The 15726-nt window shown below is 41.6% G+C and overlaps 1 protein-coding gene across 2 annotated transcripts in view; it reads right to left on the bottom strand.

The window, feature by feature from the left end:
• Positions 1-310: 310 nt before the first annotated feature.
• Positions 311-15726, bottom strand: part of HEATR3 (HEAT repeat containing 3) — a 36315-nt gene continuing 20899 nt past the window's right edge. For both annotated transcript variants that reach the window (XM_065925289.1, XM_065925290.1), the window contains 4 exons: positions 13668-13756; positions 8787-8930; positions 5429-5605; positions 311-1085 (listed from right to left, as the gene is read on the bottom strand). In XM_065925289.1, coding sequence (XP_065781361.1) covers positions 963-1085; positions 5429-5605; positions 8787-8930; positions 13668-13756 — 533 coding nt within the window. In that variant the 3' untranslated portion in view covers positions 311-962. The remainder of the gene's footprint in view (positions 1086-5428; positions 5606-8786; positions 8931-13667; positions 13757-15726) is intronic.

Genomic DNA, 15726 nt, shown 5'->3' with positions numbered 1-15726 from the left:
TCTGCTGTGCAGCAAAGGGAACCAGCTGTATGTTTACATATGTCCCTTTTTTGGGATTTCCTTCCTGTTTAGGTCACCACAGAGCACCGAGTAAAGTTTCCTGTGCCATGCAGTAGGCGCTCATGAGTTACTTTATACATACTATCCATAGTGGATATATGTCAATCCTAATCTCCCAATTCATCCCACCTCCCTTTATACATCCTGTTTTTAATAGCACACACATATTCAAAGCAAGATCCATTAGCAAGCAGACACCCAGGAATAGGGTTATCTGGTGTTTTAAAAAAGATTTTGCAAGACACAAAGCTTTCAATTTAAAAATTATTTATTAAAAAACATATTCTCCCAATTTTGATTGCATTTCAAATTAAATAAGGAGTGATGTTACGGATCAGATCCTTTTGTACAGAGGGTGATGATGGCCTCATTAGTGAGGAGTATAGTCTACTAAATAGTGGAATATGAATCCAACTCATTCCCCTCGTCATGAAAGGCAGGCATAATTGATAGATCTCATACCAAAAAGTTATAAAGCATGTTTTCATATTTCAGTTAAATATTTAGTTATTATAAAATGATATTGGCTTAAAAGAGCATCCAAGTTATGCTCTGGATTTTCTTCTGCAAAATTCAAGGGAACATGATTGTTTGGCAGTGTCTACACTGCTCACGAAGAAGCACCTGAGATTCACTGTGTTTCCAACCTTTGGGTTTCCAGTGATTAAAACATGCTGGAAACGTGAGAGCACTAGAAATGCCACACTGATCCCAGAGCTTAAAAAAAAAAGGTTTCTGACATGTCCTGGAGTTTTTATCAACTTCAAATTAATACACAGAACGCCAAGTCATTTAAAAAAAAAAAAAAAAATGACTTTCAGAAAAAACACCCTGAAAGGAAACCCTCTAGTATTCTTCACTGTTGAAAACTCTGGGGTGAGGAACTGGTCTCTTTCAATGGTTCAAGTAGTCAGTCTTTTCTCAACAATTTCTTGATAAGCGATAAATCTTCTCAAATTCATCTTCACGTTGTCAAGAACACACAGCTGATCTGGACTGTATTTACTTCTCCCTTCTTTTCGTATCTGCCAAAAAAATATCATATGAGATTTGGTATCTACCACCAACTCCTTTAAATAAGAAAGCATTTAATTTGGGGTGTATTTATTTTTAGAACAAACAGTTGCCAGAAATTGGTGGAACATTTTCACTTCCAAGGTGATGGAACACAGTATATGAGCTGTAATAAAGATAAATTAGATCATGCAACTTTTATTTATTTTTTATTTATTTCTGGCTGTGCTGGGTCCTCATTGATGTGTGTAGGCTTCCTCTAGCTGCAGCGAGCAGGGGCTACTCTCTAGTTTCGGGGCATCGTCTTCCCGTTGTGGAGGCTTCTCCTTTTGCAGAGCACGGGCTCTAGGGTGCACAGGCTTCAGTAACTCCAATGAGGGGATTCAGCAGCTGTGGTGCACAGGCTTAGTTGCCTCTTGGGATGTGGGATCTTCCCCGACCAGGGATTGAACCCATGTCCCCTGTCCTGGCAGGAGGATTCTTAACCACTGGCCCACCAGGGAAATCCTGTGCACCTTTTAAATGATACTTACAAGAAAAGCTGAATTGTAGACTTTGAAAAGAATGAGTATTATGGTATATGAACTAACCTCCACCTCTAATCTTGAGCTGCTGCTGCTGCTGCTGCTAAGTCGCTTCAGTCGTGTCCAACTCTGTGTGACCCCATAGACGGCAGCCCACCAGGTTCCCCCGTCCCTGGGATTCTCCAGGCAAAAACACTGGAGTGGGTTGCCATTTCCTTCTCCAATGCATGAAAGTGAAAAGTGAAAGTGAAGTCACTCACTCGTGTCTGACTCTTAGCGACCCCATGGACTGCAGCCTACCAGGCTCCTCCATCCATGGGATTTTCCAGGCAAGAGTACTGGAGTGGGGTGCCATTGCCTTCTCCACTAATCTTAAGCAGTAGTTCTGAAATTTTAGCATTTGGAAAAGTCAAAGTGAAAGCTGCTCAGTCGTGTCCAACTCTTTGCGATCCCATGGACTATACAGGCCAGAATACTGGAGGGGGTACCCATTGCCTTCTCCAGGGGATCCTCGCATCCCAGAGATAGAACCCAGGTCTCCCGCATTGCAGGTGGATTCTTTACCAGTTGAGCTACCAGGGAAGCCCCAAAATACTGGAGTGGGTAGCCTAACCCTTCTCTAGGGGATAGTCCCAACCCAGGAATCAAACTGGGATCTCCTGCATTGCAGTCAGATTCTTTGCTAGCTGAGCTACCAGACAAGCCCATTTGGAAGCCTTATTTAAAAAACAGATTGCTAAAGCTCCAATACTTTGGCCACCTGATGCAAAGAGCCAACTCACTGTAAAAGACCCTGATGCTGGGAAAAAGAGGGCAGGAGGAGAAGGGGACAACAGCGGATGAGATGGTTGGATGGCATCACCAATTTAATGGACATTAATTTAGGCAAACTCAAGGAGATAGTGAAGGACAGTGAAGGCTGGCATGCTGCAGTCCACGGGGTCACAAAGAGTTGGACACGACTAAGCGACCAAGCAACAACAAGGCCAGTCCACATAGTTTCTGATTTTTGATAGGTCTGGAGTTGGGCCTGAGAATTTGCATTTACAACAAGTTACCAAGTGATGCTGGCACTGCTGATATAGGGCACTTTTGAGGATGTCTGCTCTAGAGACGTTTTTTAGTAAAATGCATTGTGCTGTGTTTAAATGCAATTTGGGGCTAAATATAAACCAAACAGCCTTTAATGCAACTGTGGTTTCATTTTCAAAAGACAGTCATATAAAAAACTGCATGCTGCCATTCTGGCTAACAAAGACACTTCATCAGGGCTTTATAGCTTTGAGAAAAGAAAAACACTCGGTTAAATAATTGCACCATCACTGCAATGCATACTATGTAGGCAAATCAACCAGAACAATGGACTTTCCAGAGATGAAGGGTTATTCTCCTAGTTCACAGTTTACATAACTGCTCTCTAAGCATTTGCTTCTGCAGAGTCTGATGACGCTTAACCACATCTGCTTTCCCAGGGGCTTCAGGGAAAGGAGATATTTTCTCTTTTCCCTTCAGCCTCCTTTTTCAGAAGTTTAGAGGGCCTGTGACCTTTAAGAACAATGTGGACACCACACCCTCCATGTACTGGTTTAGAAATGTCTCTAGGAGATAGTGTGAAGTAAAAGTGCATTAAGTACAAGGCTGTGAATCTATTATGCTACCTGTTGGATAATAAAGGGGAAAAAAACTAACGTACATTTGTCTTTGTGCAGAGAAACACCATTCAGTTTGGCAGGCTGGGAACAGGTGGGAATAAAACTTCTCACTGCTTAAAAAATAAATACCAAGGGAATGTCCTTGGAGGTCCAGTGGCTAAGACTCCATGCTCCCAATGCAGGGGGCCCAGGTTTGATCCCTGGTCAGGGAACTAGATCCCACCTGCTGCCAACTAAAGATCCTGCATGCCACAGCAAAGATAGAAGATCCAGTGTGCCCCAACTAAGATGCCGAGCAGCCAAAACAGACAAAGAAAAAAAAAAACCACCCCAAAACAAAAAATAAACCCCCCAGGGTATGGGGAGGGTGAAATGGGTGCAGGTGGTCAAAAGGTACACGCTTCCAGTTCCAGATGACCCCTGAACACTGCAGGGGTTAGGGGTGCCAACTCCCTATCCCCTTGTTGAAAATCCAAGTACAAGTTCACTGTTGGCCAAGATCCAACCAACTGCAGATCCTATAGGACTGTAGTATTTACCACAGAAGAAAATTCATGTATTTAGGTAGATCTGCACAGTGTCATTCAAGGATCAATTGTGTAAGTGAAGTAAGTCCTGAGGGTGTAATGCAAGGTGACAACAGTTAACAACATTGTATTATATACTTGAAAGTTACTAAGAAAGTAGATCTTAAAAGTTTTCTTTACAAGAAAATAAATTTATCACTATGTGTGGTGATGCATGTTAACTAAATTTATTGTGGTAATCATTTTGCAATATACATACATATCCAACCATTCTGTTGCACACCTAAAACTATGTTGTAGTATGTCAATTATATCTCAAAACAAAACAAAACGCAAACAAACAAAACTGGAGGCTTAAACAAAGCAAAATTAAGAGCAAACTAATTTTTCCCCCTCAAGACTAAAGTCACCTACTAGTGAAGCTTAACTCAATGTCAACCACCATATTATTATATTTTTAAATGTAAGATGTCAAAACATGAAAATGTTACAAAACAAACCAGTTATTAATGTTCCTGAATGAACACTGATATACCTGTGAGAATGTGCATGGCATGTGTGGCTATTTTTTTTTCTTCTGGGAAAGAAAACTATTTTTAACACCTTAAAAAAAATTCAAAATTTTACATTTCTAGACATACAATCATTTTACCTAAAAACTTGTCACAGTTCTGCTTATGGGAATTGAATTCTGCCTTTGACGCTTGTTAGAGAAAAGAAATACACACTGGAAAGCAACAAAAGTAGGCTAATTTTCCATTAAAACCTCTACTTTCCTGACAGAGATTTAAAGGCAAAAGTTTAATTCAAAATGTAAAGTCAAAAAACACAAATATTTTTATTTCTCAAAGTGAAATATATAGATTTAGATAAGAGGAAAGTTGGCCAACTTAAATTTGTAAATATGTGATCAAAGGCTGTTTTTAAAATTTTTCATTGCTTTCCCCCAACCACCAGAACAGTTTTTTAAATTATCTTCTTGACTCAAAGTTAACTTTGATGCCTCTGATGAATCAATTGATCAATAAAAAGGCAAATGAAGGTAGCTACATTCTCCATTATAGGCTGGCTTAGAGTTTGTTTGCCTTTTTTTTTTCCAGAGGACCAAAGGGAAATAAATGAAGTCAGCCTATAACACATTACATGATATAAAATAAATTTAACATTGTCTCTGAAAGTGCTTTGCAGGCCGGACTGCAGTGCTTACACATAAGTACTGTTAACATGGCTAAACCGCTGCAGAGAGAGGAACTTGTCCACACCATTTTGGCTCAAGTCACAGTGATTCAACAGAAAGGGCTCAGTCGCCCTGACTCAGCCGACAAGCATTTACACAGAACCGGGGATGAAGTGCTTTGTGAATCACCAAGACTGCAAGCAGGGAACCACACACACCCTTGTCCCACAGAATGCTGAGACTTCACCATTTCTAAACAAGCCATTTGTTGTTTAGTTACTAAGTCGTGTCTGACTCTTTTGCAACCCCACGGACTGAAGCCCGCCAGGCTCCTCTGTCCATGGGACTTCCCAGGCAAGAATACTGGAGTGGGTTGCCATTTCCTTCTCCAGGGGATCTTCCCACGTCTCCTGCGTTGGCGGATGGACTCTTTAACATTGAGCCACCGGGGAAGCCAAATAAAATGTTACATACCTTCATTTTGAAGACTGGCTGGAATTCTTTCAGAGTAGATAACAATTTAATTTGAACTGAGGCCATTTCAGCTTCTTTACCATCTGCAAAAACGTCAAAGAGGGCATCCAAGGCCTCCCCTGCTACCACAAGACAGGGGTCTTTGGTGGCAACCTCAAGCAGAAAGTACCCGATAGTCTGGAGAAAACAAAACACAGCAAAGGATAGTCTAATATTCTAAGTCAGCTTTCAAAATAAACACTAAATGTGACAACAATTCACACTTAAAGTTTTACATACAAATGCTAGGGAAAAGTTAACACTTTAAAAAAAACATATATTTACAAAAATACTAAGTATAATGTAAACAAGATAAATTCAAAACCTTAGTTTATATTAGTAAATAAAGTGAATTAAGATTCATAAATGACATATGAAAGACTGATACTGGAAATTATTCAATTTTCCCTTCTATCTATCTCCATCAAGAAGGCTTTTCCCATGGTGTCAAATGCATATAAATATTGTCAGTAACAAAAAACCTCCTGCTTTTTAAATTATATGAGAAACAATTAAAAAAATAAAGAACATATAATCTCATTTTGCTTCACTGTGATGATTTTTAACATCTACTCATTTTTTTATCATTAGCTAGCTAAGGAACAAATTATTCCCAATCTGTGAAGAACCAGTCAAGAGTTAAGTTAGTTTATTTTGGTTGTTTTGCTTCACCATTTACATCTTTAAGGGCAATGTGCACACCTGTTATCATGGGTGAGAGAGTGCAAACGCTGTCTGAAATGCAGCTCTGCTGTAAGGAGCAGGGTGACTCTGGGCCCTTGCTACTCACTCTGGACCTCCATTTTCTCATCTAAATTTAAGTGGTCAAGAAAACCTCTAGGAGAGTATTTAAATTTAATATCCCACTGGGACTTCTCTGGTGGTACAGTGGTTGAGAATCCACCTGCCAAAGCAGAGGACACAGGTTCAGTTCCTGGTTTGGGAAGGTCCAACACGTGGGGGAGCAGTTAGCGCCAGAACCACGCAGTCTGCACTCTAGACCCGGGAGTCACAGCTACTGAAGCCCGTGTGCCCAAGAGCCCGCGTGCCCAAGAGCCCGCGCTATGCACCAAGAGATGCCCCTGCCATGAGAAGCCTGCGCACCGAAATGAAGATTTGCGCCCACTCACTGCAACTAGAGAAAGCCCACATGTACCAACAAAGACCAAGCACAGTAAAAAACATAAATAAATAAACCAATTTAATATCCTATTATCAACATGAAATGTACAGCATCACCTATGAAGTAGTCTTACTGAAAAAGTTCACCTGAATCTAACCCAGCCTTGAGATCTAAGTTCCACTCTGCAGGAAACTCAGAAGATAAAGGAACAAGCTTAACGCCACAAGGAGGCAACAGGACAAATCCACAAGGCCGAACACTAGGAGCCAACTGACCCAGAAGCTGAGGGAGAAAGAGGGGGTGTGGGAGGCACTAGACGGGGCAAGCTCGCCACGAAGAGAGACTGAGAGGACCCCAAACCAAGCACAACATGGAGACCTGACTGAGACCCTGCTTTAACAGACAACTGTCAACAGGTGTCTTGGGAACAACTGGAAGAATCTGAATATGGACCAAGTAGGAGACATATTAAGAAATAATTGTATATGGCATAATAATGGTGGCTGTACAAAAAAACTGTCTTTATTTTTAAGACGCGCATACTGAACAATAAGGACACAATGCCAGGATGTCATTAATTTAACACATTCAGCAGAGGAACTACTTTAAGGACATATGATAGAAAACTCGTAACTGTTAAATACGCTTGATGGCTATACAAAATTCACTGCACTTTCTACTTTTCTTCATGATTGAAACTGTGACTAAATAAAAACATTTTGGAAATCTTATGTTATGCATGAGAAAAACTTGCTGTTCCTCTAAAGTGGGCCTTGGACTTTACCGTCCTAAGGGGTGGGAAGTGACTACACCTACACGTGCTCACTGGCACAGGTGTACACGTACAGAGCGATACAGCCGTGCTCTCTCACTCAGGGTCTATGTATTAGAATCTCTGGAGTGACACAGAAGGAGTGGGGAACAGGGGCTGCCTCTCTGGAGTGGAACGAGGGGACTGGCACCGTAGGAGTGATGTGCCTTAGCTTCCCTGGTAGTTCAACCGGTACAGAATCCGCCTGCAATGAGGGAGACCTGGGTTCGAACCCTGGGTTAGGAAGATCCACTGGAGAAGGAAAAGGCTACCCACTCCAGTCTGGCCTGGAAAATTCCCTGGGCTATACAGTCCATGGGGGTCACAAAGAATTGGACAGGACTGAGCAACTCTAACTTTCAAATGGTTTGGATGTGCACATATCATCTTTTTGAAACAGGCTTCTAAAAAATAGCAGTCACACTGTTAAGCTCTTAGCAAGTTAAGAAGTACTTTAGGGGCTTCCCTGGGGGCTCAGCTGTAAAGAATCTGCCTGCCAGTGCAGGAGACGAAGGTTCGATCCCCGATCTGGGAAGATCCCACATGCCCTGGGGCAACTAAGCCCATGCACAACTATTGAGCCTGTACACTGCAACTACTGAAGCCCACGAACCCAAAAGCCTGTGCTCCACAAGAGAGAAGCCTGTGAACCGCAACTAGAGAAAAAGCCTGCACAGCAAAGAAGACCCACTACAGCCAAAAATAAATAAATTACATAGAAAAAGGAAATAATTTATAATAACCAGTTTATTACCCACTACCAGTGATCCACACTTCGGCAATTACTGTTAGCACAAAGAAGGTAACTTGAGTATTACTGTCCCTTTAGTTACTGCTGTACCTCTGGCCATGCAGTTGCTGAACAACTTGCTTAGATCAAGTGCTGGAAGCAAATGTGCCGAGTGAGTTCCTTGTGTGTGGGGACTACCAGAGTCAGCGCTTACAATTTATGGAGTGGTCTTGGGATGAACTGGGTGGCCGGGTGCAGACTGCACTTCAGCCTGGTGTGCTGGGAAAACTGTTTGGATTGCTCTTTATCCAGAGGAAAATGTAATGTGCACACATTTTACACAACAGTCAAAGCAGGGTCAACTTGAACAACTTTGAACCTTGACCTTCCACTGAAGACAAATTTACTTTTGAAAAACATCTCCAGAATAAAGTTAAACGGCAAAACGCAACTCAACGCTTCAGTCTGACTCATGGAGTAAGACCAGGCCGAAGGGTATACTTTATATCTTAATAAACAACTTCTTGATATGACTTCGTCTCATGAAATCCACATTTTAAAATCCAGATTTTAAAATCCACAGGACTGATTTTAAAGTCACTCTTCTCCCATTTTTAGTGATTTAATGGTTCAGGCTGGAAGCACAGTGTTTTACCTTGAGGGTGTCAAGCGTGCCATCTTCTTTGGCCAGGACGCTGCCTGTGATTCCCAAAATACTAACCACGTTCACTCTCACTCCCACATTGCTACTGTGGACGCCGGTGGTGCACAGAGTCATCAGCTGGTCGGGAGTCATGCACTGTTGAAAGAGAAGGAGAGAGCATTTAGTGTGTTAAACTCGGCCAATTCCAACAGCACAGGCCTTGGGATTGGCGAGAGTCTCTTGTACTGGCGGCACAGTTCTACAAGTGACACAAACTCTGGGTGCACAGGTTATTACATATTCTAAACACTCCTAAAAACAACTAATTCTGAACTAGGATGAGGTCTGCGCACGTCACTGTCACCACTTACTCCATCAGAGCTGGCAGCCTGTAAAAGAGCCTTCAGTTCCTGTTTGTCTCCTGTGAAGATTTTCATTCAGATGTACACAGACCAAAGAGATTCTAACTTCTTTTCAACACTGGTCACACACACAAAAAAACGTTTTGAAAATGTAAACAGGATCATGCAGCTTTAATAAAAATGGGCTGAATCTACACGAGGTAAGAGCTAACTCTTGAGATTTGTGTGCTATGGCAAGTTATTAAAGACTGTAAAACGCATTCAATTATACAGTGCTTCCACCACATGGTAATAATGTTTATTTTAAGCTGATTTGACTTTATTGTTGGCCACACCATGCAGCATGTGGCATGTGGGATCTTTGTTCCTCGACCAGGAATTGAACCCATGCCCCCGGCATCCCTGCATTAGAAGCATGGAGTTTTAACCGCTGGACTGCCAGGGAAGTGCCTTAAGCTGATTTGCACACACACATGGATGCAGGTATCACAAGAGTGTAAATGTCACTTTCCATGTCATAGAAACTGAAGGTCAAGTTTTGTTCCTGGAATAAAATTAAGAATAAAACTTAAAAGATATATATTAGAGGCCAACATCATATACTGTATTTAATAGTAAAACATGAGCGACTTCCCGTTAGGCTCTGAAAGAAGGCCAAGTCTGGATAGCACCGGATAGCCAGAGGCGTGGCCATGCAATGACTAAGGAAGGAAGGATGGCAGACAGCCCATAGGAGGAAAGGAGGCCCAAGAACTGCAAAGCCAGGTTCCTGGGAAGAGTATCCACGTGGATTCTGAAATCGCCCAGAATCATGGCGGGACCAGTGGCAAACGACAGGGTCCAACAACAGGAATCTTCAAGGAATGAGTGGCCCCTGGGGATGGTGGGTGACTGTAACTGAGAGGCAGGTGGTGTGGTCTAGTGACATGTTACTCAAAACTGGAGGATTTCAGAAAGGAGGGAGTGAGCATGGTTTAGATCTGTGATTCTCAAACATCTGTGTGTACTACCATCGCCTGGAGAACTTGTTAAAACACAGACACTGTTGGGCCCCTCCCCAGAGCTTCTGCTTCAGTAAACTGGGGGAGAAACCCTGGGATCTACCCTTTAATACAAAGGAAAAAGACCACCAGCTCAGGAGCAAAGCTGGCAAAAGACAAGGAAAGTCACAGAAAAAGAATGCGAAAGCCCTTAAAAGACATGAAACGATCTCCAACCTCCTCATAATAAAAGAAATGCAGATTAAAATTGAGATACAATTTCTCACCCAACAAACCAGCAAAAATCCAACATTTTGACAACATATTCTTCTGGTGAGGGTGTGACAATACAGGCACTCTCAAACAATGCTGGTGGAGATTTGAAATGGCTCAGACTTCTAAGGGGGACGAGGGCAATGCCTAGAGCAGAGCTACTGATGTATCTGTTCTCTGAGCCACAGGCCCACCTCTAGAAATCGGCCACAAAGACATAATGGCAAAAACACAACAGAACTTCAGTAAAAATGCTACTCATTGCAGTTCTATTTGTAATAGCAAAAGACTGGAAAGAACTAAAAAAATCCATCAATGCAAACATGGTGAATAAATACAGAATATGTACCCAAGGCAGGGCTATCTAGCTGTAAAAAAGAAATGAGAAACATGTTAGCATACTATGATGATTAATGAGAGAAAAGCAAGATGCAGAAGCACTCCTTTTAGAGAAAAGGGTGAAATACAAATACATACATATTATGCTTATGTTTTCTGAAAAAGAACAATAGAATGATAAATAAAAAAATCAATAAGGATGATTACTAATGGCACAAAGGAAAGAACAGGGGCAAATGGACAGAAACTAGACATCCCTCTACATATATTTGTGTGTGTGTGCATATAAAATATACATAAAACTTACCATTTCAACCGTTTTAAAATTCATAGTTCAGTGGCAGTAAGTACATTCACATTGCTGTGAACAACTATCACCAACATCCATCCCCAGGACTTTTTCATCATCCCATACTGCAACCCTGAATCTATTAAACTATATGTCTCTGAGCCCATGGTAACTACTCTTCTACTTTTTGTCCTTATGAATTTAATTATTCTAGGTCCCTTATAGAGGATTCATACAATATTTGTCCTTTTGTGTCTGGTTATTTCACTTAGCATAATGTCTTCATGGTTCATTCATGCAGCAATATGTACCAGAATTTCAGTCCTCTTTAGAGCTGAATAATATTCCATTGTGTGTAAACACCATATTTTCCCCTGAATATATTTTGCTTTAGTTTTAACTCTGAAATTGGGTAAATATTTTATATAATTAAAAAATAAAAATTAGAGCAATCAAACAAAAAATGCTTTTAAAAAAAGCTGAAACTGAAGCTAACTTTATAACAAACCACACAAGAGAATATGTTCAAAGTGACTTTAAAGCATAGCAATTTGTACAGTCCTAGAGGGATTTTTCTTCCTAAGGACAAAAAGAATCACAAAGAAATCTTAAACTGCAGCCAGTAGTGTTTAACAGCGTTACTTTGAAACTAATAACTATGTGCCATAGGATGAAGTAAATAATAATGAGTTCATAATGATACTTAAAAAAAAAAATTCACTGATCATTTTTAGAGACTGCTAGGACACCAGCTCATTTTCTGGGAAAAAGGGTTGGGTGGGGAGAGAGAGCCATACCCTACCCTTTTTTGGTATGAAGTGTATTCCAAAGTTACCAAAAATTGATGAAATAAGAAGTTCTCATTTATGGGAGAATCACAGCTAATAAATGTAAAAGGAACGACAAAATTAGGGTATCTTCATCTTGTAAACCCTAATGAAATAATGGATCTATACAATAATCACTGGTTGCTACAAGTGAATCTATGGATATTAAGATTTTAACATCGCTATTTTACAACAGTGTATCACTTGTGATATAAAAGTAAAATATACATACAGCGCTACAAATTATTTTTGTCTAAAAATTCTGATCCTGAATCTAATTAAGTCTCTAGACATAACTCTCAATTTGTAGGAAATATGGAAGACAGATGGACCCATTAAATAGTAACATTGTTTAGCCAGCCACATCTGAGAATGGGGGAAATTCTTTAGGACAAATGATAACTTACTCAGTGGAAAGACAGTATGAGGAAAGGTGGGCATGTAGAGGAGATGTTATAGATTCAGAGATTTAAGAATCTGTCAACATGCGAAAAACTGTTGTCTAGTTGCTCAGTCGTGTCTGACTCTTTGCATCCCCATGGACTATAGCCCACCAGGCTCTTCTGTCCATGGGCTTTCTCAGGCAAGAATACTGGAGTGGGTTGACATTTCCTTGTCCAGTACTAAAAATTACTGAATTATATACTTTAAATGGGAGAACTGTATGGTATGTGAATTATAAAAATATATATATTTAAGAGACCAAAATATCAACTAAGAACAATATGTGGATCCTGCTTAGATGCGGATTTGAACAAACCATTAAAAAAAAAAGAGACATTTGTAAAGCAATCAGGGAAAACTGAACTCAGACTGCATATTAAATGATAATTTTAAAACATCTGTTAATTTGGGGGTTTAAGATAACGGTAATGTGATTAAGTTGTTAAAAAGTTCATTCTGTCACAGACAACATAATGAAGCACACAATAAAACATTCATGGGTGAAATAACATGATTTCCCTTAACTATTCCAAGAAGCAAAAACGAAAATGTAGGGAAAATGAAAGAAATGAGAAAGACAAGATAGGACTTCCCTGGTGGTCCAATGGTTAGGAATCTGCCTGCCAAGGCAGGGGACACGGGTTCGACCACTAGTCTGAGAAGATTTATGTACCACGGGGCAACTAAGCCCGTGCACCCCAACTATTGCGCTCATGTGCTGCAACCAGTGAAGCCCATGAGCCCTAGAACTCGTGCTCTGCAACAAGAAAAGTCAACGCAATGAGCAGAAGCCCATGAACCCCAACTGCAGAAGCGATAAGGCACCTATCAGAGAGGCACAGACAGGTCACTGTGGAGTATTTGGAGGACATGATTGAAAATTTCTGTAATGCAGCATTAAAAAAGAAGACAAATGGTTTTCAGAGAAAATATAACATACATGTCAAAGACATTATATCATATAAAAATAAAATTGTATAGGGAACTTCCCCGGTGGTCCAGTGTTAAGAATCTACCTTATAATGCAGGGAACGAGGTTCAATCCTTGGTCGGGGAACTAAGATCCCTCGTGCCAAGGGGCAACTACTGCGCCCGAGCACCACAGCTAGAGAGAAGCCCCTGGGCCGCAAGGAAAATGATCCCACACGCCGCTACTGAGACCTGGTGCAGCCAAACACGAAACAAAGGAATAAAACCACGCTCTGGTGGCAGAGTGGTGACAAGGAAAAGATTTCACTTTTTACGCTTTAGGTACTTTTGCTTTCACTTTACAAGAACATGCATTACTCTTCTAATAGAACTACTTCAAAAAATTAAAAATCTTGCCTTCATTATACAGAACATTGGCTAGTTTCATAGAAAAAATTTTAAAACCTTACCTGAGGAATGTTCTTGGAGGCCATTGTTTGCAAAAGGGCCCTCAAGGCACTACTTATGGCTTCTAAAAAGTCAATGTGCTTAGCAAAATCTAAAACACAAAAGTGAAATATAAGTTTGTCTTTTTCTAACAAGAGTGAGTTTTTAGAAAAAGTCAAAGCACAGAATTGTTAAATGTTAATAGATGCTACTATAATAAAAACACGTTGATATTTAAGCCCAAACTTCCAGTGACCAGCCCCCTGTGAACTGAATATCTGAATTTGAAAGATGACCACAGCTGAAATAATCCTGACAGTCTTCAACTTGTAGATACTGAACTTTCACTTAACTCACACTTTAGCACACAATAGACCTGAGTGGGCCACTGTAGATGGAAGTCAGCTTTTCACTGACCACTATCACTGTGCTGAGCAGACGCAGGGTGAAGTCATCACCCAAATCAGAGCGCCGCCCTGCAACCCAAACCCACTGCCCAGCCGCGAAGTATTGCTAGCACAGGGCCAGGCCACCATGCTTCTCTGCTTTTCAGTGGCTTTCATGGTTTTTACTGACCCAACTTCCCCTTCCCACTTTGGTTCATTTTTACTCTTTCCTTATTGTCCCTTCTTCTCATACAGGACAGAACACAACAGCAATAAACAATTATGCTAACAAAGCCAGATGGAAGGGTAAGGGCCGCCGGGTGAGCTGGCTCCCTCCCCGCTTTGGTGGGAAGGGATAGTGACTGATGCATGTGATATGTTATGTTTTCCAAAAACAGTCACCACAGTACTTCCAGTTCTGCATGATTCTGCAGAACCTTGCCAATTCCCACAAAGATGTGGAGTCTATTTCCCCTCCCCTTGAACCTAGGTGGGAGTTTGTGGCTTCTTCAACCAAGAGAACATGTGAAAGTGGCAGGCTGGGTGGTAGAAGGCATGACTTCCACCTGACTCACATGCGTTTGCTCTCTGCTCTCTCTCAGCTCTCGCTTTTGGAACCCAGCCATCATGTTAATAGTCACATGAAGAGGTCACCTGTGGGTGTTCCGGCTGACAGCTCCATGCTACCAGACATGTAACAGACAGACCTCAAGACGATTCTGCTTCCCAGTCTTTTGACAGAGGCCCCCGGCTAGGGTTTCTCAACCTCAGCACTGTGCACATTTTGGGCCAGATCATTCTTTGTGGTACATGGGGGTCCCCTGCACACTGGGACACTTAACAGCATCTCTGGCCTCTACCCTTTAGACACCAGTAGCAGCAGCAGCTAAGCCGCTTCAGTCGTGTCCGACTCTGTGAAACCCCACAGACAGCAGCCCACCAGATTCCTCTGTCCCTGGGACTCTCCAGGCAAGAACACTGGAGTGGGTTGCCATTTCCTTCTCCAATGCATGAAAGTGAAAAGCGAAAGTGAAGTCGCTCAGTCGTGTCCGACTCTACACGACCTCATGGACAGTAGCCTACCAGGCTCCTCCATCCATTGGATTTTCCAGGCAAGAGTACTGGAGTGGGTTGCCATTTCTTTCTCCATTAGATACCAGTAGCACCTCCCAAATTATAACAGCGAAAAATGCCAACGGACATTGAAGAAGTCCTAGGAGGCAAAAACTGCTACTAGTTGAGAACCACTGTCCTGGACATCATGGAGTAGAGAAAACCATCTTCACTGGACCCTTTCTAAATCCCTCCTCCATAGAAACCATGAGAAAAACATTATAGTGATTACCGCAGTTTCAAGCCACAAGGTTTTGGGGTGATCTGTTATGTGGCAGGAGACACCGTGGCTTTCTCCCCTGCGGTGCCTGTGGCTGTATAAAGATGCTGATGCCCTCCCTTCGGCGGCATGAGAATGAGGCAGCTTCCGCACAGACTGGAATCAAGGAATGCTATCTCTTTGGGTTCTCTCATTTTTAGATCTATGCCCTGCACAGAGGCAGGGAATTCCTGTAAGTATCACAGAACAGGTACCAGGATACTTTAGGATCAGACAGAACAGGGACAGAATGCAGCCTTTGACATGGTGTGACCTCTCATTCTGGTCTTAGCCAGAGATTATTAGAAGCCAGAGAAGTGTTAA

Source organism: Muntiacus reevesi, chromosome 2 (genome assembly GCF_963930625.1).
Source record: "Muntiacus reevesi chromosome 2, mMunRee1.1, whole genome shotgun sequence".
NCBI classification, from domain to species: Eukaryota; Metazoa; Chordata; class Mammalia; order Artiodactyla; family Cervidae; genus Muntiacus; species Muntiacus reevesi.
This window is presented reverse-complemented; position numbering and strand designations above follow the sequence as displayed.